General features: G+C 52.0%; 1 protein-coding gene and 1 long non-coding RNA gene across 51 annotated transcripts in view; one reads left to right on the forward strand and one right to left on the reverse strand.

The window, feature by feature from the left end:
- Positions 1-23,874, reverse strand: part of CAMK2G (calcium/calmodulin dependent protein kinase II gamma) — a 58,408-nt gene that overhangs the window by 15,729 nt on the left and 18,805 nt on the right. For 20 of the 50 annotated variants that reach the window (XR_016220918.1, XR_016220914.1, XR_011382174.2 and 17 more), the window contains 10 exon segments: positions 22,783-22,837; positions 21,458-21,523; positions 17,248-17,320; positions 16,998-17,100; positions 16,478-16,561; positions 15,944-16,038; positions 15,174-15,296; positions 11,132-11,215; positions 10,892-10,934; positions 5,929-5,972 (listed from right to left, as the gene is read on the reverse strand). Coding sequence is in view for 40 of the 50 variants with exons in the window: in XM_051823090.3 (XP_051679050.1) it covers positions 5,929-5,972; positions 10,892-10,934; positions 11,132-11,215; positions 15,174-15,296; positions 15,944-16,038; positions 16,478-16,561; positions 16,998-17,100; positions 17,248-17,320; positions 21,458-21,523; positions 22,783-22,837 (770 nt within the window). In the remaining 10 variants the exon portion in view is untranslated. 50 annotated transcript variants of the gene reach the window in all.
- LOC138845380 (uncharacterized) lies at positions 7,603-11,701 on the forward strand. The gene is made up of 2 exons (XR_011382441.2): positions 7,603-7,866; positions 10,629-11,701. It is a non-coding gene; the product is annotated as an uncharacterized LOC138845380 (long non-coding RNA).

Raw genomic sequence — 23,874 nt, forward strand, 5'->3', positions numbered from 1 at the left:
AGGCGGCTGTTTCGCACGCTACTGAACACTGTCCGTTTCTCTCTCCACGTTTTCAGCCGAGCACTTTTCTCAGCCAGCACACAGCAGCGTCGTTCAAATGCCGCGTGAGGTTGAAGAGCCACACGAGGCTCTCTCACTTTTCCTTCTGAATTATACATGTATTTAAAATTGTGACCTGGGAAGGGTTTGAATCTCTTTTCTATACTTAATTTCAACAAACAAATACCCAAACCCAAACAGAACTTAAGGAGGTACGATTACCTTCCTCCCCGACCCCCACCCCTTGTTTCTTTAGAGACTGGATGACCAGTCCAGAGCGCACAGGTTGTCCTCACAAGTGACCCACTTCTGCACAGACCCCAGGTCACTGTGTCTGCCTTCAAAGGAGCCTAAGCAGAACGGAGTCAGCAGACTGAGGAGCGCAGACAGACACGTTGCTCAAACCAATGCTAGTACCTCGCGTATCTCACAGAACAGTGAGAAAGGAACCTCCCTGTGTTCACCGAAGCAGTAAGGCATTGGGGAAGGCGGAGCTGAGGGAGATGGGGGTAAAGGAATTCAGGATGCTTCCCACCTAACACTGATCATCACCTTGACCTGCAAGAGCCCAGAAGGGTCCAAACCCCCACATCTTGCTTTGTCCTCCTCCTTCTGGGATCAGCCTTTTCAGGGAATTGCATCTGTCCACTGTTACCATAAAAAGGCCCGCAGCCACATTACAAACAATTGGAAAACAAAGAGGGAGAAAAACCAGACTTCTATCACTCCTCAGGTCTCCCTTCTTATGCAATTAAAATTATAATTATACAGATTTATGCCTTTTTTTTTTTTTTTTTTTTTGCCAGGCAGAGTTAGACAGTGAGAGTGACAGACAGAGTTATAGACAGTGAAAGAGAGAGAGAGAAGGGTCTTCCTTCTGTTGGTTCACTCCCCTAATGGCGGCTATGGCCGGCGCTGTGCCGATCTGAAGCTAGGAGCCAGGTACTTCCTCCCAGTCTCCCATGGGGTACAGGGAGCCAAGCACTTGGGCCATCCTCCACTGCCCTCCCAGGTCATAGCAGAGAGCTGGACTGGAAGAGGAGCAACCGGGACTAGAACCTGGGGTGCTGGCGCCACAGGCGGAGGATTAACCAAGTGAGCCACGAGGCCCGCCAATTTATGCCTTATTTTAAAAACAAACAGTTTTTTGATTTTTACTGTGATTATAACAGTAATACCTGGTTTACATGAACAAATATAGGAAAACAGGAAAGCATATTAAAAGAAACCAAAAGGTTCCTAAATTCCCATCACCAAGTGAAGTTATTAAAATTTCAGTGCTTTTTTTTCTGGTTCTTTTTCTACCCACCTATTACATACTGAATAAGTATCTACGTTTTTTTTAAACACAGCTTAGGTGACAGTATGTGTACTCTTTGATATCCCACTTTTCCCATGCAATACAAAGCACTGCTGTCACGACATTGTCTTTGAAGATTAGTAACTCTAATGGTCTATTAAATCAATTCCCATAATTAGTCATTCCCTCTTTGGCTTTTGAGATTGTCTGGAATCTTTTTACGGTTGTAAATAATGCCAGGTTGACTATCTTTCTGCTTGCAGCATTTCTCTATTTTCAATTATTTCTTTACAAAAACAGTGGGGAGAAATTCACAAAAGTGGGGTCCCAGGATAATAAAGGCAGGGACATTTCTATGACTGTGGATCCACAGGCTGTTTCACAAAGGACTATTCTGGTTTTCACTGCCATCACTCACTTCAGAGCCAAACCACGGAATGTTGCTTCAACTTGCATTTCTCTGACGCTAGTGAGGCTATACTAGTGTAGCTTTGCCACATTGGTTATCCAGTTCTACTTTTTTTTAGATGGTCAGCTCATCTTCGTTGATCATCTTTCTGCATCTTTTTCTTTTTTTCTTTCTTTCTTTTTTCTTTTTTTTTTTTTTTTTTTTTTGACAGGCAGAGTGGACAGTGAGAGAGAGAGACAGAGAGAAAGGTCTTCCTTTGCCGTTGGTTCACCCTCCAATGGCCGCCGTGGCCGGCGCGCTGCAGCCGGCACACTGCGCTGATCCGAAGGCAGGAGCCAGGTACTTATCCTGGTCTCCCATGGGGTGCAGGGCCCAAACACTTGGGCCATCCTCCACTGCACTCCCGGGCCACAGCAGAGAGCTGGCCTGGAAGAGGGGCAACCGGGACAGAATCCGGCGCCCTGACTGGGACTAGAATCCGGTGTGCCGGTGCTGCAAGGCGGAGGATTAGCCTAGTGAGCCGCAGCGCTGGGCCTTAGGGGGAATTCTTATTTGTTAGAGAAACTCTTTGAATAAAAGTACTACTAACCCCTCCCAGCACACCTCATGTGAACGTTTCCCAGCCCATCTGTGGCCGGCCTTTCACTTTTGGTTGGTCATTTGCTTTTCATTTCATTTTTAAAATTTGATTTATTTGAAAAGAAGAGAGATTGAGTCAGACGAGAGACTTCTCCCATCTATTGGTTTACTCCCCAAATGCCCTCAACAGCCATGGCTGGGTCCGTCTGAAGTCAGGAGCCAGAAACAGCATTCCAGGTCTCCCATGTGGGTGGCAGAGACCCAAGTACTTACTTGAGCCATCATCTGCTGCCTCCCAGGCTGCGCATTAGCAGGAAGCTGGAATCAAGGAGTGGAGCCAGGACTCAGACTTGGGATGTGGACAAGCTATGCCCAACACCTGCCCTTCAATCCCCTTGAAAACACCTGCATTTTGGTCTCTGGTCCCACCACGATATTGAAAAATGCTTTTCAAAATTACAAAATTAGCATAAAACTCACTGAGCGCATATCAGGGTCAGACACATACCAAACAGAAGGCTAGGCTCCCCAAACACGTTCTCACTTAGAGCAGTTTATCTTACGGTCTGCCTGCCAGGCCTTCCTTGTAGGATCTCACTTTGATGCACCCCTCTCTTTCTCCATTTCCTTCACTGAGCCCTCTTCTTTTAGCCCCTTATTGACAGGTATCTTTGAAATGTGGCCTCTATCAGACTCTTAAACCTTTAAGTGGTCTGGATTCATGTGAGGGAAGGAAAATATTAAAATCCCAAGATTCAGCTTCCTACCAAAGGCCTACAGAATCTGAATTCCAAGCTGGATCCTGGAATCTGTATATCTTAAACTAGCCCCTTAGGTGCATGATTGGCCCTGACGTTCATCTTTGGGACTAGCATCTAGAAAGTTCTGCCAGAAATCTAGTCCCTAAAAGCTCCTCTATCTACTCTCTCCCTTCAACCTCAGCAGTTACTGCTTTATTTCAGGCCATGAGCAATGCTAAGCCTCTTCTCCAGCCTGCAGAAGCTACTGCAGTTCCCAGAATCCCCGCTGTTTCAAACCTGTGTATCCTCATGTGTGCTGATTCCCTCCTGGAACGCCCTTCCTGTGCCCTCCTCTTCTTGACCAGGCAAAACCCAACAGTCCTTCTTCCAATTCAGGGGCCAGGCCATCTCTGTCGTGAAGATTTCCTCTTCTGGTTTCAGTGTTCCTCTCTCTGCTCCCCTAGCACCTGCCTTGTGTACACCTACACCAGGACTTTAGCAGACTGCACTCCGCAGAACTCCCCCACTGTGAACACCTTGAAAGGTGGTAATGCCACTGGTCTCCCAGCTCACAGGGGACAGCAGGCAGCTCATAAACTGAGAAGTGCACCCATGTGATCCACTCATGTGAGTCCCAAATCGACACAGCCAGTACTGCTGGCCACTTCCCTGGGCTACACAAGATGTTTGTCAGGGCTAGTAGACATCTCTACTCAAGTACTCCATCACTCCTCAGTTACTTTCTTCCAGCATAAATGGACATTTCTCCTGCTAGGGAATTTTACATATTTATTTCATTCATTTGAAAGAAAGAGAAAGAGGGAGAGAAAGAGAAAGAGGGAGAGATAGAGATAAAGAGAGAAATGGAGACAGAGAAAGCGTTGGTTCATTCCCCAAATACTTGCAACAAGTGGGGCTGGGCCAGGCAGAAGCTGGGAGCCTGCAACTCAATCCAGGTCTCCCAGGTGAGTGACAGAGACCCACTTACTTAAGCCATCACCTGCTGCCTCTCAGGGCATGCATTAGCAACAAGCTAGAATCAGAAGCAGAGCCACAGCTTAAATCCTGATACGGGATGCAGGTGTCCTGCATGTTGTCTTAACTGCTCTGCCAAGCGCTCACCCCTGGTGATGTTTTCTGAATAAATTACCCCTCTCTATTTCTAATCACCTTTTCTCCTTCACCTACCCCTGGATTATGACAGACCCCAACTCACAGCTCCATGTCTCGTTCTCTTCACCCTTATGCCCTCCCTCAAATCTTTCCTACCACTGCTCTTACCACAGCTTCCCTGCTCAGTGGCCTCTATGCTTCCTGAACCTCCAATTCCACCCAACCAGGCTGATCCAGCCACATTTCTGACACCTACCACACATCCACCCTGTGTTCTACTTGTGCAGAAAACATCAGTAGGTATGAGAATCCATAGAAACATGTGGTGTTGCTTCTAAGTTAGAGAAGTAATATTTTGTTTACAAAGAAAACATGTAGGTGTACACCATAAAAACAAAGGAGTGTCTGCCTGCATCTCCAATCCTATACCCTACAGGCAATCCCTGACTTGGTTCTCATCTTCCTATGCCCCTGAAGCTTTATCAACAAGTTTTCCCCCATACACTTCTTAGACTGAATCACCCCAGGTATGGTCCAATGCTTAGGTAACTCCAGCTGTGTTCTTCTGTATCCTTTGTGTACTTCGCAGAACTGAGTACAATGTCAGACCTGTGACAGGTACTGATGAAAAACTCTGTAAACATTGACTGATTTTTGCTTCTTCCACTCAGGCAGAAATATCCAACTAAACACATCTCTTTTTTCTAACTTGGCCCCACCCATCTAGCTCACGCCCAGAATGGAAGGGGGCTGATGGGGGTGCTGCCCGGCCCCACCAGCTCCAGGTCAGCAGGTGTGCACAGAGCCCAGGCTCCCTCCTTGGGACAGAGGGACACAGAAGCAGGCATGCAGAGAATGAGGGAAAGAGGAAGGGGTAGGGGATGGGCATGTGTGTATATCTCAGCTGTGTGCACGCAAGATCCCAAGAAAAGACCCAATCAAAACTTTTATTGGAGGTTTGAAGGTTTGGATAATTTCACGGTTTGCAATTCTCTACTGTGGGAGTTCATAGGCTTTAGGAGAGCATGAATTCCTATTCTGTGCCCCAGCCCCAAGACCCTTCTGTCTCCAAAGCACCCACAGCATGCCTTGGCCCTGGGGCTTCCCCCAGCTACCTCCCTTCTAACCAACAAGCAGCCACTGGAGCATGGCTTCCGCCTAGTGGTCCCTGCAGGCCCTTGGTCCATTTTCTTTCCCCAGAGTCATAGAAAAGGTTAGGATATGTCATGCCCTTGACCTTTTTCTGAAGAGCCCATGCCTTGAGAAGGCTTAAGACTCTTTCACTCAGTGGTATCTGAGCTGGGTTCTGTTTTCCTTAGAGACCAACAGAATAGTGGTTTCAGGTTCTGAGTCCTGCACCCTGCCTGAATCACCAGGGCACACTTTGCTTTCATTTCATTAATTTAAAAAGAAAAAAGAAAAACATTCATCAAATGAGCACAAAAAAGCCAGAGTCAAGCCGTGGAGAGGCCGCGGTGTGTGGAAGCCACACTCAGACTGGGCTCTGGCGGGCTGTAACTTGGAGCACTCTCCCAGAGCCATTCCTATCATGCCGGGCTCAGAAGCACCTCTCCCCTCCTCCCGCTCAGGCCAGTGGAACCTGCTGTTCTGACCACCAAGGCTTCTGGTTTAAAGCAGAAGAGCCAGGATAGGAATGTTCCCAGGAAGAGGGGATGAAGGTGCCAAGAATTCCCCAGAGTGGTGGCTGGGAGTGGGCAGTCTTGACCAGAGGGCTGAGAAACACCTACCTTGACACCACCATCCGACTTCTTGTTCAATAGGCTTTTGGCAGCTGTGAAAACAAAGAGGAAAATCATGTCTCCTGCACTGCACCCTCTCCCCAGCCTCAAGTCCGGCAGCTGGATCCACAGGCGACTGCTGTGTCTGACGAGGGGGCCAGGGCTCTCTGAAACCCGTGAAGCAGGGTCCTTCCAAGTAGTCCCTCAGCAAGAAGGGCAGTCGGAGCGGCACGCCCGGCATCTCCTCCGCCACGCAAGAGGCCTCGGCGGAGCCAGACACACTGTGCTTAGGAGAAACCGCGCTCAGTACTGGAGCTGCCTGGGGCAGTGGGAGCCGTGCCTCCGACAGCTTCCACCTGCTTGGGTGAAAGGGGGAGGGCTCCATCCCTAGATGCCTTGGAGGATCTCTGGAAGGATGCAAGACATCTCCTGAGTGTTTCAAGGAACAGTGTCACAGTTCACGAAGGCGACCAGACGTGAGGACGGACAGACAGACACAGACAGAAACCAGGACCACCTACAGGAGGGTTTTGCCAGGGGGTTGAAGCCTTCACTGGGCAGGTCCTCACCAGGTTTCCTGGGTCCTAGCTGCCACCCTTTCCCCAGAGTCCCCACTTTGCCTCCATGAGCAGGAAGGGCTGGGCAGAATAATCCATCAAATACATTCTAGCCAGGCATGGGGGTGAAACTCAAGGCTGGTGACTCTTGCTGGCCATAAAGGTTACAGGAAGGCAGCAGACAGCCGGTGGTACAGTCTGGAAGGCAGAGGAAGATGGGCTCAGCCAAACTGTCTGATCCACCTGGACTACCTTGGGTTTGCTCCATCTGCCAGTTGTGTGACCCTGAGTGAGTGACTTAACCTCTCTGAGCCACAATTTCTTTATAATATTGGACAAAATAGGGCTAGGTCACAGGATAGAAGTGGGGATCCAAGGGGATCACACCTGACAAGCCATTAGCAGAGTGCCTGGCACATGGCAGTCACTCAGGTTGTCACCAGTGAGCCTCTCTTCTGTCCCACAGGTGGCCATTCCTACCCAAGCTATGTCCCAACTCTCGCCAGTGAGAACAGGGGTCCTTCCATCACAGGGTTCTGGCTCCGAAACATCTCCAGTTACACTGGATTTTAAAGTTATTTTTAAAGTGGATTTATTATTATGCCTGAGCACCTACTGATTAGGTGCTTCTCACACACCAACCAGTTCTCAATCCTGGTTGCCCATTAGAATCACTTGGGGGAGTTTAAGAGTGCTTAACAACGCCTATCCCATCCCCTAAGGAATTCTGATTTGCTTTGTCTGGGGTGGGGTCCCAGCAACAGATTTTTTCTTTCTTTTTTAAACACATGCCCAGATAACTGATTGTCCTGTGCAGGCAGGGTTGAGAGAGCCTTCCACGTATAATGATCTTAAGCATCGCCATGGGTTTTTTTGGTTGTTGGTTTTTTTTTTTTTTTTTTTTTTTAATCTCCATGGGGTGTTTTTTTTGTTTGTTTTATCTCCATGGGAGAGCTGCCATAACTTGCTCAGGGTGTGGCAGGGCTAGGATCCAAACCCAGGGACTCTGAGGCTTCTGCACGCCAGAGAAGGTCAGAGCTGGAGGCCTGCAAATGCCAGACTTGGAAATTTTGAGAGGCGTGGCTTCCTCTGTCGGGGTCTTAAGCCGCGCTGCAGAAGTCTAGTCCCCGCCCTGGGCAGCTTGGGGCCCAGCCCAGGGCTGCTGTCAGCTACAGTCCTCCCAGGGAGGTCAGGTCCTCGAGCCGGCGGGAGGAGAGGCTCGCCTGCCCAGCTCCACGTCCCCAGGCTTCTGCCTCCTGAGAGCTGGCAAGCGCCCAGCATGCACGGCTGGTTAGGGGGCTCCGTAACACCAATGCGCTCGCAGATGCCAAGTTAGGTGGTCCTTCTGGCATGCCCATCTCAGCCCGCAAGCATGGGACTCGTCTCCCTGGTGAGTGGGCCTGGCATGCTGGCCCTCCGGTGGGGTGGCAGGGAGCCGAGGCAGGCGGTCGGGGAGGACTCATGCCACGTACCTTGCCCGGCCAGGCCGGCGGCGCTCGCGGCAGGCGAGGCGGGGGCGGAGCTCTGCCTGCCAACTGAGGGGATACAATCTCTCAGTGCACAGCGCTGCCGCAAAGCCACGGGGGCGTCAGCAGCCAGCATGCCCCAGCGCGAGGCGCGGAACCCGCTGGCTGCCCACGCACAGCAGGGCCCAGGCGGCGTGGCCAAGCCAGCCGAGCCGGGGGAGCGGAGGCGCCGGGCGGGGGTGGGGAGGGCGGCTGATGATGCAGGTGCAACCAGCCCTGCAGCAGTCTGGGGGCCTGAGAGGACAGGGCTGGGGCGGGGATAGGGCGTGGGTAAAGCCACGCTGCACTTGGTGGACGTGGCTTCGGTGCGTCTCATGACCATTTCCCGGTGAGGTGCCGCAGGGAAAAGCCTGGTTTGCTAAGAGGCTGGTGCCCTTGCTGAGGTAACCGAGCAGCGGAAGGCTGTGTGGACACTGGGCCTCCCCGCGAGACCTTCCCTCCCTAGGACCTACCTGAGCGCCGTAGCAGAGAGCCTGGAGCACTCAGCAGCCCCTCCCCCTCATGGCCCTCGGGACAGCAGAGGGATTGGCTCTGGGGGCCCAGGAAGGGTCCGAGGCCTTTGTGCAGCTAAGAATGCAGGTGGACCCAGCTGCATCTACCCCACCCTCTTCAGAGACACAGGTCCCTTCCCTCTTAAGGGATGGGGCCAATAAAGACACTTTTCCCAGCCTGTATTTCACAGGGTGCTAGAGGTGAGGATGCCCAAAAAACAAGTCCCCAGATAGAAACCAGAGGCTGCTGAAGGAACACATTCTAGAGGCCCCGACTGCATCACTAGCTGAGCTACCAGCATCCAGGACTGCACCGCACCTCCTGTTTGGGGTCATCTCAAGGAACACACGGGTGCTTTTCCTTCTTGGTTACATCTACAGACACCTCTTTCAGCAGAAGCTTCCGGAGACTGCCTGTCCCCACCTGGCCTGGAGACCGGGCAGAAGAGGCCGCCCCAGAACACGTGGAAGCGTCTGGGCGGAGGGAGGTCTCTTCTGGCCCAGAGTAAAGTGGGCTCAAAGGCCAGACAAGGTCCAGGTAACAAAGGCAGGAAGCTGTTTAGGGATGAATTAAAGTGCTTTTTCCTAAGGGAGAGCCCAGTTTCCTGAAACCAGGGCACTAGGTCCTGAAATGAGGGGGAGGTAGCTGTGGAGGCCCGAGGTCACGAGACAGGGCGCCTGCCATGGATTGGCTGGATTGGCACCTGTCTTCATATTCCCATGATTGAGAGAGGAGAGGGGAAAGATCATCTAGGGGCCCTGAGTATCCTCTAAGGTGGCTCTTAAACCCAGTGGGTAGAAGCTGCAAGGAATTCGAGGACAAGAACCATGGGGTAGGGGCCAGCACTGTGGCATAGTGGGTAAAGCCGCCACTTTCAGTGCCAGCATCCCATATGGGCGCTGGTTCGAGTCCTGGCTGCTCCACTTCCAACCCAGCTCTCTTCTATGGCCTGGGAAAGCAGTAGAAGATGACCCGAGTCCTTGAGCCCCTATACCCGCGTGGGAGACCCGGAAGAAGCTCCTGGCTTTGGATTGGCACAGCTCCAGCCAGCCGTTGCGGCTAACTGGGGAGTGAACTAGCGGATGGAAGACCTCTCTCTCTCTCTCTCTCCCTCCCTCTCTCTCTGCTTCTCCTCCTGTCTCTGTGTAACTCTTTCAAGCAAATAAATCTTAAAAAAAAAAAAAAAAAAAAAAAAAAAAAAACCTGGGATAGGGCTGCAATTGCCCACCTGCTGGAGGTGGCCAGCCACACCTTCCCGTTTCCAACTGTGAAAGGAGACTCCTGAACCACCACCTTCCCCTCATGGGTCCCCAAAGCACAAAAACAAGCCCAGATCAGGGGCAAGGGGATTGGCCTGAGGCGGGGTGCTCCCCTGGCTCACTGGCTAGCTCGGACATTCCACGGCCCTGTGGTAATTCTCAGACCAAGGCTCTGGAAGCACTAGGCCTTGCTGCCTGTGGTGTTCTCAGAGCTCAAGCACTTGGGTTACCCAGAGCCAGCACAGCAGAGCCTCTGGGACTGCAGCTCGGGGTCAACCTCTGCCTAGAAGTGGCGGCCCATCCTGAGCAGTGGTACAAGCCCCTGTCCACGGCAGTGCAGGAGGAAAGCAAGGGAGGGAGTCTTGTTAGGAGGATGAGAAGGGTGGGTGGGGCTCTTAAACCACAAGAGCGATGCTGGGGGGTTAGAGGGAGGGAAGCCTGGGGCAAACAGCAAGCCGGGAAGGCACCCCTCTGTCTTCAGTTAAGCCTGGACATGAATCTTTTCTGCACAGGAAAAGCCACTGTGCTCCCAACTGAGGGCCCACGGGGATGGGGTACAGGGTGGGGGGTGGGTTTTGGGAGGGGAGTGTCTTGCATCTTAAAAAGAAACATCAAGGATGATTTTCAAATCACTGGTCTCCCCAGACTCCTCATGCAACTTTTCCCTCCCGCTTGCTGGCCTGTTTCTTCATTTTTGACAGCTGGTGTCACGGAGAATGTTTTAAGCACAAGTCACTGCAAAAGGTTTAAGCATCTAGAGCAATTCCTATTAGTCATCAGTGTGTGGACACGGTGGAGTTCAGAGATCGTCCCAGGGGCAAAGCAACGGTGCTGACCGAGAAGACTCCCTGACCCTCATCTCCCTCTTCCCCCAGCTCCCGAGGACGACTCGCACCCTCAGAGTTCTCCGCGTCTCCAGAAAATGCAGTAAGAATCTGTAGGGACAAGGAGCCCCAGCAAACCCCCCTTCCCCAGCGTTTCACCAACAGGATTCGGCGGCGGCAGCCCCTCAGAACGGAGTCCTCGGTCATCCTGGCCAGAGAGCTGCCCGCAACACCCAGCACTGCGTGGGCTGGCAGCCGCCTGTTCCTGACCCACTCACCTCGGCACATTAAAGTGCGCAGCTGAGAACACATACCTGAGAAGTTCCTGGAGACCAGCATGGTCGTGAGGATGGCACCCTGGGGAGAGAGGAGGGTCCTGTGAGTTCACCTGGGCCTCAGAAAAGGGTAACCTTGTCTCAGGCCAAGACAGCTCCTGGCTGGAGCCCAACAACACCAGGTACAATCTTCACAGTTCAGCTGCAGCCAGGAAGGGGCTTCCTTCTGTGGAAGGCACGAGCTGCGGCATCTCACTGTGGCCCCACAACCAGACTCACCTTCAGTTTCCTCCGGGCATTGAACTTGCGCAAGCACTCCACGGTCTCCTGGCGATGCATCATGGAAGCCACCGTGGCTCGTTGCTGGAAGCCAAACAGACAGGCCCGTGAGCCCCCAGTCTAGAACCTCTGCCCCTTACCATGGCCCCAGCATCGATGGCCGTGCCTAGGCAGGGCTCGGCCACCCCAGAGTTGCTCAGAGGCTAAAATGAGGTCACTGATGTGCAAATGCTTTTAAAACAAAAGCACTACCCAAACTCAAGGTTACGTGAGGACAACTTGAACATGAAAACACCACTGATAACTGATGGCCGACGAGGGTGCCAAGAGACGGCTCTAATCTTTCTTGGGAAGTGGAGGCTGCAGAACAGAGCGGGTGCCCCGCGTGCTGCGATCCTCGCTTGGGCACTCCCTCGGCACTGGTCACCAAGCACCTGCTGCATTCCGGATTCTGAGGGGTGAGAGAGCAGCAGGGCTCCTGCTCTCGATTGAGAACGTTCATTCCTTCCCAGATGCCAATGCTGCCCCACTACATCCTGAATTAAACTGGGATCTAAGATGTGAACCGTCTTTACCTTGAAGCATCAACTCTTTTTTTTTTTTTTTTTTTTTTACAGGCAGAGTGGACAGTGAGAGAGAGAGAGAGAGAGAGAAAGGTCTTCCTTTTGCTGTTGGTTCACCCTCCAATGGCCACCGCGGCTGGCGCGCTGCGGCCGGCGCACCGCCCCTATCCAAAGGCAGAAGCCAGGAGTCAGGTGCTTCTCCTGGTCTCCCATGGGGTGCAGGGCCCAAGCACTTGGGCCATCCTCCACTGCACTCCCTGGCCACAGCAGAGAGCTGGCCTGGAAGAGGGGCAACTGGGACAGAATCCGGCACCCCGACCGGGACTAGAACCCGGTGTGCCGGCACCGCAAGGCGGAGGATTAGCCTATTGAGCCACGGCGCCGGCTTCATCAACTCTTTTCATCATTCTGGATGGAAATTTTTCTTCAGTGCATTTGTTGTTAACTTCCTTGCGTCCCCCTGCATTTCCTTGATGACTCAGGGTCATCAAGATGAGCATGAAGTATTACATAAGGTCCTAACAGTCATGTCCTCAGGGGTTAGAGACATCCAAGCTTGCAGGGGGTGGGGTCACAGCGATGACCCCCAGAACATGTCTCTGATTCTCGAGTGCCTGTTCTACACTGCTCACCCTCTCCCTTTGGGGCTGCTTTCTTGACCAGCCTGTTGGAAAATACACCCCAAGACTGGTAGCCTGGGGCCCACAACCCCAAATCCTTCCCCTCATCCTTGGTCACTCCCTGTCCTGGTTCCCGAAGCAGTGCTTCCCACCTTTTCCATCTTCCCGAGTCTCTCACTTCACCTCCTCCTCCTCCTCCTCCGCCTCAGTGTAACCGTTTGCACAAGCAGAAATGAAAGCTTGTCAAGCAAGAGCGGCTTCCACTTCAGCCTCCCACCCACAAGCAGATCTTCCCCTGCCTCCAGCCTCGCCCGAGTCCCCGAAGCACCACTGCTCACGCCCGGGGTGGCCCCTCGTCCTGGGCGTGAGAGGCCCCTGACTTTTAGCTGTCGAAACCTTGCTTTCTTGACTGGCCAATGTTTTCAACTCTTTCTTCTGGACTAGATTTTTCTCTGTCGTCTGTAAAATTATATTTAAGCTTCTCCTTAAATAAAATCTTTTAAAAAAAGACTTGAAACTGCCCTGTGCCATCCTCTCCTCTAGGGAGTACACTCGTCTCCCCTTCACGGCCTGGTTTCCGGGGCCCCACCCACTCTTCGCCTCCCTGAGAGCGGCTCCAGTCTATTTCGCTCTATCCCTGCAGTGATGACACAATGGTCTCTGGCTGCTCAGAGCGGTGGCTCAGCACCTCGCTCGCCCCTCCAGGCACTGCCTCTCCCTGGCTGAGACCTGTTGCCTCAGATCTTCTGAACCTTCTGCTGCTGATCCTCCTTCAGGATGCAAGCTCGCAGGCCCAGTCTCCCTGTCGTTGATGCTGGCGTTTAGCGGCCCTCTGTTCTCCCACCGAAACAACGCGAGCCCACAGAAGAACGCAGGCAGCATCACAACCAGCGCCTCTGTTCTGACAGTCTTATCATCGGTACGAAACTGCCATACAACCGACGTTTCCAACTTTCCTCTTCTGACTTCTAGAACCATATTTCTTTCTTTCTTTTTCTTTTTCTTTTTTTGACAGGCAGAGTGGACAGTGAGAGAGAGAGACAGAGAGAAAGGTCTTCCTTTGCCGTTGGTTCACCCTCCAATGGCTGCTGCGGCCGGCGCGCTGTGGCCAGCACACCGCGCTGATCCGATGGCAGGAGCCGGGTGCTTCTCCTGGTCTCCCATGGGGTGCAGGGCCCAAGTACTAGGGCCATCCTCCACTGCACTCCCGGGCCACAGCAGAGAGCTGGCCTGGAAGAGGGGCAACCGGGACAGAATCCGGCGCCCCGACCGGGACTAGAACCCGGTGTGCCGGCACCGCAAGGCTAGAACCATATCTCTACCTGCCCCCCCACCCCATATGTCCAGCTGGAGGCCTTCAGACACCAGGTTCTCTCCAGAGGCATCAAATTAAAACCATCATTTCTCACATACCAGCTCCTCCTCTGGGGTTCCTATGGGTCAGCAAATGGTCTGACTCTCACTAGTTTTGCTCAATTTCCCAAAACTGGCAGTCAAAGATTCCTCCCTCTCTTTCGTTCCCCAGACCCAACTGGTCACCAAATCCTTTTGATTCTGTCTTCCAAATATCTCTTGAGTTTGTCTACTCCTCACCACACTGCCCACTCACCCAGCTCTGCCCTCAGAGACCACATCTGGTCTTGTCTGGACGAATGCAGCAGCTTCCTGAGTGCTCTGCCTACAGCCTCTCTTCTTCAATTCCATTTTCTACACAGCTGCCAAAGCGATCTTTCTGAAAGTGCAAATTTCATTCCCTCAAATGGTTCCCTATGCTTTCCGAATAAAAGCCAAATCCTTAGGGAGAAACTCGCATGTCATGGAATCTTCTTAGCCATATTTTCTTGTATTCCTATAGTCACAGCTTCATCTACAATCAAACCACTTAACATTCCTCAGATTTGCCACAATTTCCCACGGCCTCTCACCCTGGCCCATGCTAGCCTCTGTCTGCAGGGTAACATCTTAGGGAACTCGTAGTCATCTTCCAAGAATGAGGACAAAGGTCACCCCCTCCACGCAGCCTTCCGTACCTCCCTGGCCCACAAGGGGACAGCAGCAACGCCTGACCTCTGGTTAGCTTCTGTTATGTACTTGTCACAATGTAGCAGGGCTGCCTGTCTGAGTATCTCTCTTCCCAGGTAACCTTTAAGGTCTTTGGGGGTAGGGACCAGTGCCTTAGTCATCTTTGTATTTCCCACACCTGCACCAAAGTGGCATTCAACAAACATAGGAAAGGACAAATAAACACACACAGCATGGTTGCCAAGATGTCCCAAGTATACTAGATCTTTTTTCTTTGACGGAAAGTAGGTATTTCAGTTTGGCAGAACTGCACGAAAACAGTCTGTCAAGCCACACCCACATTCTCAGGGCCCTCCCAGGGATTCGGCATGGCAGCTCGGCCACTGAGCTGCAGGATCATGCTCTTTTTAATTGCTCCGAGGCCCCTGTGTTTATCTGTCAGGTCTTGGTAACAGCTCCATTAGAGCTGTGTAAGAGCTGGCTCGGAGTGTGCCCTGAGCTTGGCACCCACTTTGGGTTTTGTCAACTGCTTTCCATCATCCACTACTGCAGTCTGCAACCGTCAGCCCAAGCCCTCACACAGTAACGGAACCAAATCACAGCCTGACGACAGTGAGTGCGCAAGAAACAGGTAAAGATCTGTTAGCCTCCCCGTGCCCCTCCCCCCTTGATATGTGTGGACCTTGGGCCCCTCCCAGGCCCTCTCCCTCCTGCTGGGTCCCGACTCATGGCCTAGATTGATTCCCTGCAGGCAGAAAGGACGGGGGTCGTGGTTTACCTAAGACCCGTGGAGGACTGACACCACAGAACTCTTCGGCCCCAGGTGAAGACACTTACGCAGACCCATGGGTGCTTGAGAGCCTGGTCAGCCGTGATGCGCTTTGCCGGGTTTATGGTCAACATCTGGTTGATCAAGTTCTTGGCTTCAGGAGTCACCGTATCCCATTCTGGCGATGGGAACTACGAAGCAGGAACAGGGGGAGGAGTGATTTGAAACGTGTGAGCCTCACACCCCCGAACGCAGGCTCTGTCTTCATCCCAAATACTACAGTTGGGATTGTCTGTGGTACCCAGAGCTACTCAGCAGAGAGCCGGAGAAGCCCTGAGAGTACCCCAGAACCTGTGTCAGCTTAGAGACTGGGAAAAAAGACAGAACAATCACGGTTAGGATGCCAGCACATGACAGCAGAGCCGGAAGGGGACTCCGGCATCCTCGGGTTCAAGCCCATCTCTCTACTTAGGAGGAAACAGAGGTTCAGTGCTGTGTCCGGGTACCACTGCAGTGGCGGGAGCCTCTGGATGTCGCCTCCCTGTGTCACACGCCAGGCGGCCTCTCCACTCCTTGTAAATAAGGATCAAAGTGCTTCACTGGGCTTCTTAATTTTATAGCTACCAAGAAGGCTGCCCAAAAAAGTGAGTTGTTCCCTGTGAAGTGGGGTGGCAAGAATTGAGCCCTGTATGCCCGTCCCTGGGTCCTCAAAGTCCCCTGACAGCCCCCTGTGTCACGTGACACACTGAACACACCCCCTTCCTTGGACAGAGCCCGAGGGGCAGAAATCTGCCCAGCCCGGCCTGGTTGCTCGGCTCTCCAGCAAACCGGTCCTTACATCATAGGCTCCAGCCTTGATCTGCTGATACAGCTTGTGCTGATCCTCATCCCAGAAGGGAGGGTATCCCACCAGGAGGATATACAGGATGACCCCTGCGAGACAGAACACACAGGTCACGGGGGTCAGTCACCTACTTCCCTGAGGAACCAAGAAAAGCCATGCAGGGCTCAGAGCCACCCAGAAAGGCAAGGGCCAAACCAGAGTTGGAAGTGGGTGCCAGCCAATACTGCTGTGCCGCTAGCCCCTCCTGCTACACCTCACTCCTCACGTCACCAAAGTCACATCAGGGACTTCTTTAGGCACAACCCATCCAAGGCGTGGGCAAATCCCTCTCCAAGAAGCAGAGGACGTTATCCAGGAAGTACGGGGAGGGGGAGTGTGATGGGAACAGCCATCCCAGGGATCAGAGCAAACACCGTGATTTCACATACACCAGGCACCATGGCAAGGAAGCGTGACGCCTCTTTCTCGCCATCACTGGAAGTCGAGGGCCCTTAACATAGGAAAGCGGGTGGCATGGAGTGGGCTTACCGCAAGCCCAGATATCCACAGGTTTTCCATACGGATCTTTCCTCAAGACCTCAGGGGACAAGTAACCTGGGGTGCCAGCAAAACCTGTAGTAGAAAAGAAGGTAGAGGCACAGTGAACCCCCCTTTTTTTCTCAGTAGATCCACATCAGCAATTCCCCCTAAGTCCCTTCTCATTCCTGCTATTTTTGCTATGTAAGCTTCTAGCACACAGACTGCAAGAAATGGCAGGCTGGGCTTCTTGCAAGTGCCTGGAATCTAAGCCAGAGGGCAAGTCTACATGCCTACCAGGAACTCCTAACTCCTCCCCAGAGCTCGCAAGAACGTAGTGCTGACAACAGCTGGACTCGCCATACTGAGTCACGTAGGGCCAGGCGCAGTCTCTGTGCCCTCCCACCCTCCTCCAGTCTCCAAGGAGGCCAAGACCATTTAGGGTCTGGCTTCTGGTTCTGAAAGAGGAAGGCAGATCAGGAAGAGGAGGAAGGGCGGGGGTTGCATTCCGGGAAGACAGGGTCACCCTTACCAAACCAAGCCTGCTGCTCTCCCTGTACTTCGATGGCGAGGCCAAAGTCAGCCAGCTTGACGGCGGCACCCTTGCATTTACTCGCCAGCAGCAAGTTCTCAGGCTGCAGAAGGAACAGAAAATCTTATGAGGCAGCCACCCTGTAGCCCAGAAGGAGCCTAGTTTGGGCCCACGCAGTACCAAGATCTGGCACCAGGTGGCGCCAACATATCACAAGCTGGAGGCAAGGGATGCGGAGCCTGGGTTGTACCTTCAGGTCCCTGTGTACAATGTCATGCTGGTGAATGTGGTTAACACTCTCCAGAATCTGGTGTATACAGTGGCTAAAAGAGCAGAAGGAAAATAAATGTCAGTGCATGGTTAAACCACCTCATCCACATCTACACGCTGCAGACTAATCGCATGGGGAACGGTGGGTCCCAGGTTCACAGAGAATCACTGAATGACGAGCTAGGACTTTGACCTCATCTAGTTCAACATACCTTGAAAATCTGTTTTGTTTTATTTTATTTTAAAAAGTTTATTTATTTTAGAAACAGAAAAACGCAGAGAGAGAAAGAGGAGGGAGGGAGGGAGGGAGAGAGAGACAGGGACAGAGAGACAGAGCTCTCTTACCCACTGGAACACTCCCTAAATCTTTGCAACAGCCAGGGCTGGACCAGGCCAAAGCCAAGAGTCTGGAGCTCAATCTGGTTTCCTATGTGGGCGGCAGGGACCCAGATACATCACCACTGCCTCCTAGGATCTACATTAGCAGAAGCTGGAATTAGGAGCAAAGCCAGGACTCAAACCCAGGCACTCTGATTTGGGATGTGCGTGTCCCAAGTAGTATCTTAACTAATAATTCAAGCACCCACCCCTTCATTTTATTTTTCATTAAAAGAATTGTATATATTTAAGGAGTACAATGTAATGTTCCAATCCATGTACACACAGCAGTGATTAAATCAGCTTACTTTGTATATCCATCACCTCACGTTCCTTCTGGTGAAACTATTTAAAATCTTTCATTTTCCTTATTTTGAAATATATATCATTAATTCCCATCAAAGAGCTGTGCAACAGGATGCCAGAACTTTTTCCTCCTATCTAACTGTAACTCTATACCCCACAGCCAAGTCTCCCCACTCCCTGTTCTCCACAGCCTTGGTGACCACCATTCTACTTTCTACTTTTATGCAACCACCTTTTTTAGATTCTACACATGAGTGAGATCACAGGGTATTTGTCTTTCTGTGTCCGGCTAATTCCACATCACATGATGCTCTCCAGGTTCATCCACATTGCTACAAACGACAGAGTTCCCTGCTTTTCTCAGGTTGACTAGTATTCCATCGTATTCATAGCACGTTTTAAAAACCTATTGATCTGTCGCGGGACACGCAGCTGATTTCCCATCTTGGCTATGTGATAGTGGCGTGAAATATGGGAGTGCGGGCTTCTCATCAACAAACTGACGGCAGCTCCTGGGCAACCTCCCACTACCGGCATTCCTGGAGAATTCTATTTTCCTTTCTTTCTTTCTTTTTTTTTTTTTTTTGACGCATATCTGTAATGTTTTCCAAAATGGCTGTACTCATTTATGACACCAGCAACACGACAGAAGGGTTCTCTTTTCTCCACATCCTCATCAACACTTATTTTACACGGAGAGAGCCGAGGCACAGACAGATTTGGTGCTTTTTTCAGTCACCTGCTACACAGATAAAGACAGAGAAGAGACTGGAAAAGGCGTCCACCTTGCCGCCTTTGTTCTGTAAGGGTCCAATGCAACCGATTTTTTTCCAAGAGGCTGGGAGAAACTCTAGTCTCCTGAGAAAGATGAAACCATTTAACCCCATTCCTTCTTTCTCCTTTCCCATACAATAACTTTTTTCTTCGAGAATGGGATTGTGCCAGAAACTTAGCATGGAGAATCTAAGTCTCCTAGGTTGTTTTGGGGAAGGGTGCGCTCATTTGTTTATCTGAACATCTATGGAGTACCTAAAAGGCATTGAGCTCGGTACCACAGAGGATATAAAGAGGAACAAGAGCCAGTAACTGCCCTTAAGGTGATCACTCAGCAGGGCAGATACAACCAGCACACTGATACAGTGAAGTGATGGATTAAGAAGGTTCCAAATGGGACACCTAGAAGTATTTCTGATGACTCCGGGAGGAAAAGACAAACTAACCCAGACTTCGATTCAGTTTCTGATCCTTGAATCAGACTGTCCATCTTGCAGGCCATTTTGGTGGCCCTGTGGTCACACTTCTGGCAGGGAGAGTGAGCAGTCTACAGCAGAGGTTTCCAACTAGGAGGTGAGTCTGTCTCCCGGGGACATCTGGCAATGCCACAGCCATTTCTGATTGTCACAACTGGGAGGTGAGGGGAGAAAGTGCTACTGGTATCTAGTGAGCAGAGGCCACGACGCCTCCATGTGTTTAAGACGGGGGCTGGCATTGCGGCACTGCAGGTTATGCTGCAGCCTGCACCACCAGCATTCCACGCTGGAGCACTGGGTCAAGTCCTGGCTGCTCTGCTTCCGATCCAGCTCCCTGATAACGCACCTGGGAAGGAAGCAGAAGGTGGCCCAAGTGTACTACGCAGGAGATCCAGATGGAGTTGCGGGTTTCTAGCTTCAGCCTGGCCTATTAATTATCACAGCCATTTGGGGAGTGAACAAGCAGATGGAAGATCTCTGTCTCTCCCACGCTGTCACTCTGCCTTTCAAAAAGTAAATCTTAAAACAAAAAATGCCTACCATGCACAGAAATGGCCCCACCATAAGGAATGATCTGGCCTCAAAGGTCAGCAGTGTTGAAGCTGAGGAGGCCCGGCCTGGAGAATGGGAGGCGTATCAACAGGCACTACTGGGTGTGCTGGGCAGGCCTGCAGTATCCAGGTGTGCCGGGCTGGGTGGCCTGCACTTCTGATTCCTTTCTCAAAAGTCTGACGCTGGGGCTCCAGCAGGAGCCAAAGGGGCCCGACTAGGCCCCTAGAGGCTGAGGTTCAGGCCTCGCCATGGGACACAGCCGAACAGTGGGCCAAAGAGACTCAGGGACCGAGCTGCAGAGGCGAGGCTCCACTGAAGTGTATAATTAGAACAGAGCCGGGCTAGCAGGGAGAGCCTTCTGGCCAAAAATGGCAAAAGTGCGAAGTGTCCCAGCAGAGCCAGGCCAAGCCCACTGGTACAGTCACCGCCCCTCCCCCCCAGGCTCCCGGAGCTATCACCTCCTCCTCCCACCCACAGCCTGGTCCTCCCCTGCTGGCACTGGAATCCATCTCCCCACTTGAGAATCTTTCCTGAGGCTGAAGCATCTGAAGCTGATCGGCAAACATTGGCCTCTCCGGGTTTGAGAAATCCTCTCGTGCAGGCTGCACTCCCCCACCCTCCCAAGGCAGAGGCAGCGGCATGAGCGAAGGCATAAGCCAGATAAGCTATGGGCAGGATGATCAAACCCAGGCTGTTGGGACGGCACCCTCAGAGAGCAGCAGGGACAGAGGAAGAGCGAGGCGGGAAAGGCAGGCCCCGCGAGTGCCTGAGAACCTCGGCGTGGGGACAATTTGCTGTGTCACGTGAAGAAACACAGGGGCTTCCATGGACGGCAGGGCTGGGGGCTAAGGTGTGTGGCCAGGGAACAGTCTCCGGCCAGAGGAGCCCCACAGTGAGACTGGTCACGGCAGTCAAGAGAGCAGACGAGGGGCTGGTGTTGTGGGGCAGTGGGTTAAGCAGTCTGCAGAACCAGCATTGCATATAGGTACAGTCTTGAGTCTGGACTGCTCCACTTCTGATCCAGCTCCCTGCAAATAGTCTGGGACAGCAGTGGGTAATGGCCCGAAGCATTTGGGAGACCCAGATGAAGCTCCTGGCTTCTGGCTTCAGCCTGGCCCAGCCTCGGCTGTTGCAGCCATCTGGGGAGTGAACCAGCGGATAGAAGATCAATCTCTCTCTCTCACCCCTCCTTCTCTCTCTGTAATTCTGTCTTTCAAACAAATAAAGTAAATCTTAAAAAAGAGAGAGAGAGAGAGAGAGCAAGACCAGGTGAGGTGAGAAGCCTAAGGCTCCCAATTTGGGGACAGAACCACATTTTCCCCATCTTGGAACACCCCAGGCCCTCAGCCCAGTGACGTGCACATACTAGGATATGTTAAAGGAGAAGGAGGGGGTGGAGAGGCCCCTCGTCAAGCTACTGAGTTCACAGCAGGGCAATGAACAGCTCTTCCCAGGGTGAGAGGTAAAGGAGACTTGTAAGAGCTATAGAAAAATCCACCTGGGAGTGCTGATGTTTCAACTTCTAAATTCACCCAGAGAATGCGGTCCTGGCCCAGCTCTATACAACCTCTGTCCAGATAAGAGCTCTTCTGATCTTCCCCAAAGATGATCTGAGCGGGCACCATGCTGGCCCCCTAAGGTAGCCGACACTTACTTCAATCCTAAACTCCCAGCTGCACCTGAACAATGGGGCCTTCATCTCACCTGGCGTCTGCCTCGCTGTAGTACTCTCTGGCCACAATGTCTTCAAACAGCTCCCCTCCAGTGACGCTGCAACCAACAGAAAAGGAGAGTCAGAGGAGGCTGGAGCCCCTTAGCCAACCCCGGTGCCCAACAGGTAAAAGAGTCACATGGTAGAACAGTGTGGAGAGAAATGCCAACCTACGTGTATAGGGGTCCTTCAAAAAGTTCATGGGAAAACAGAATTAAAAGGTCAGGTTAGGGGCTGATGGTCAGCCTAGCCATTAAGGTGCTTGCATCCCGCACTGGTTCGAGTCCCAGCTCCAGCTTCTGATAGCAGCTTTCTCCTCATGTGCTGGGAGGCAGTGGTGATGGTTCAAGTGATTGGATTCCTGCCGCCCACATGTGACACGTGGACTGAATTCCTGGCTTCCAGCTCTGGCCTCAGTTTGGGGGCAGAGGGTGTCATTGCAGATATTTGGAGAATGAACCAGTCTATAGGGGCCTGTTCTCTCTCTCAGATAAATTAAAAAAATTTAGTATTCAAAATTTACAAAAAGAGATTTATTTTGGTGTAAAAATGTTCAAAATCCACACGTAGTCTTGTCATAATGTCATGTTACATGAACTTTTTGAGACCAGAACACGCTTGATCCCTCAACAACATAGGGCTTCTCCTTGGGGTGTCACAAGCCCCCCCTTCCTGTGGACAGTTCTATAACCTACAGATAAGCTACTACTCAGGCAGAGATGAAGATACAGGGACTGAAGATAAAACAACCAGCCTACCCAAAAAGTCAGAGCTTTGACATCAATAGGAACACTACAATTACAGCAGTCCAGGCAGGACAGACCTGGTACGAAGTTGAAGAATCAAGGACACAGAAACTCAGCCTGGAGGAGAATGGAGGAAGACGTGTTTCCAGGCATGAAGAGCCACTTTTAAGACATTAGACCACAATCGAAGTAGAGGAGAAAGCAAATGGAGCCTCGTTTACAACTAATAACAACTATCTTCACTTTCCCAGAATTTTTAAGGTCATGCAAAGAGCTGTATTTTATTCCTCCAGTAAGGACGACACAGGGAAAAACAAGAAAAAAACGTCCGCACAAGGTGTGCTGCTGGACAGAATGCGAGAACAAGGCCATCGGGGATTCAGGGCCCTGGGGGAGCCACTGAAAGAGCTCTGAGACCCCAAGGTCCGTCCCATTACCAGAGGAAGCTCACGTCCTCAAGCACAGGAGAGGAAGCCTCTGTAGAGGTTGAAGACCCAGCGTAGGCCTCTTCCTCAGCCCTTGTCCTGAGCCAGCAGGAAAGAAAGGTCCCCACGCCCTCAGACAGCACTTACAGGTCGAACACGAGGTAGTGAAACCCTTCTTCAGAAATACTGTCATGGAGGCGCACTGCAAGAGAGGAGATGGGGACAGAGATTAACAGAGAGGAAACTTGGAAATCCTACTCTCCAGCAGCCCACCCCGTCCCATCCTGGCAGCCTCACGGGGCTCCCTCCTAAGGGAGCTGCAGGGAGAAGTGCTCCAACACCCCCGCCCAAGGTTATGCCACCATGGAGTCAAAGAATGGAATTCTGATCTCCACTTTCGACTTAGGCGAGAGATGGAAGCTTTGTGGCTAAGGAGCCAAGGGCAGGCATTTGGCACAGTGGGGAAGGCACCACTTGGGATGCCTACATCCCACATCGGAGGGCCTGGGCTCACGTCGCAGCTCCACTCTCAATTCCAGCTCCCTGCGAATGCACACCCTGGGAGGCAGCAGTGATGGCTCCCTTCCACACAGATGGGAGAGCCAGGTTGAGTTCCAGGCTCCTGGCTTCGGCCTGGCCCAGCCACACCTATTGAAGGCATTTGGGAAGTGAACTAGCAGGTGGGGGTTCTCTCACTCTTCTCTAGTTTCAAATAAAAAAAAATTTTTTTATTAAAAATAAAGTCAAGATAGAAAAAAGCAGGAGCCTTCCCAGAGGGACTAGTGCCAGAGGAGGTGGTCCTGGGTTCTGACGCATGAGGGTGTGACCCACAGAGAAACAACCATCCACCCGACAGCAGGGCCGGGCAGGGCAGGGGACAAAGAATGACAAAATGGGAAACTGAGAGCTCTTCCTGAGGAGCAAAGAGGAACAGCAAAATGAAGAGGAAGGGAAGCAAGTAGAAAAGCCAAGCTAGCAGGAAGCACACGGAGCAGGACAACAGATGGTGAGCTCATGAGGCCACTTGCCCATTCAGGCGACAAGAACAAGAGCCACTTATCAAGTGTTTCCTATGTTCTGGGCCTTGCCTGAGGTTCCTGGCATACGTCATTTGTTCCCCACGCATTTTCAAGTGCCTACTGTGTGCTGGCCCCTGTGCTAGGTGGTAGGACTCTGAGGAACAGCGGACACAGCGCCTGCCTTTGAAGGGCTGACTGTTCTTTTTAATCCCCCCAAGAC

The sequence above is a fragment of the Oryctolagus cuniculus genome, chromosome 15 (genome assembly GCF_051225735.1).
Source record: "Oryctolagus cuniculus isolate XC-2025 breed Fujian yellow rabbit chromosome 15, ASM5122573v1, whole genome shotgun sequence".
Classification (NCBI taxonomy): Eukaryota; Metazoa; Chordata; class Mammalia; order Lagomorpha; family Leporidae; genus Oryctolagus; species Oryctolagus cuniculus.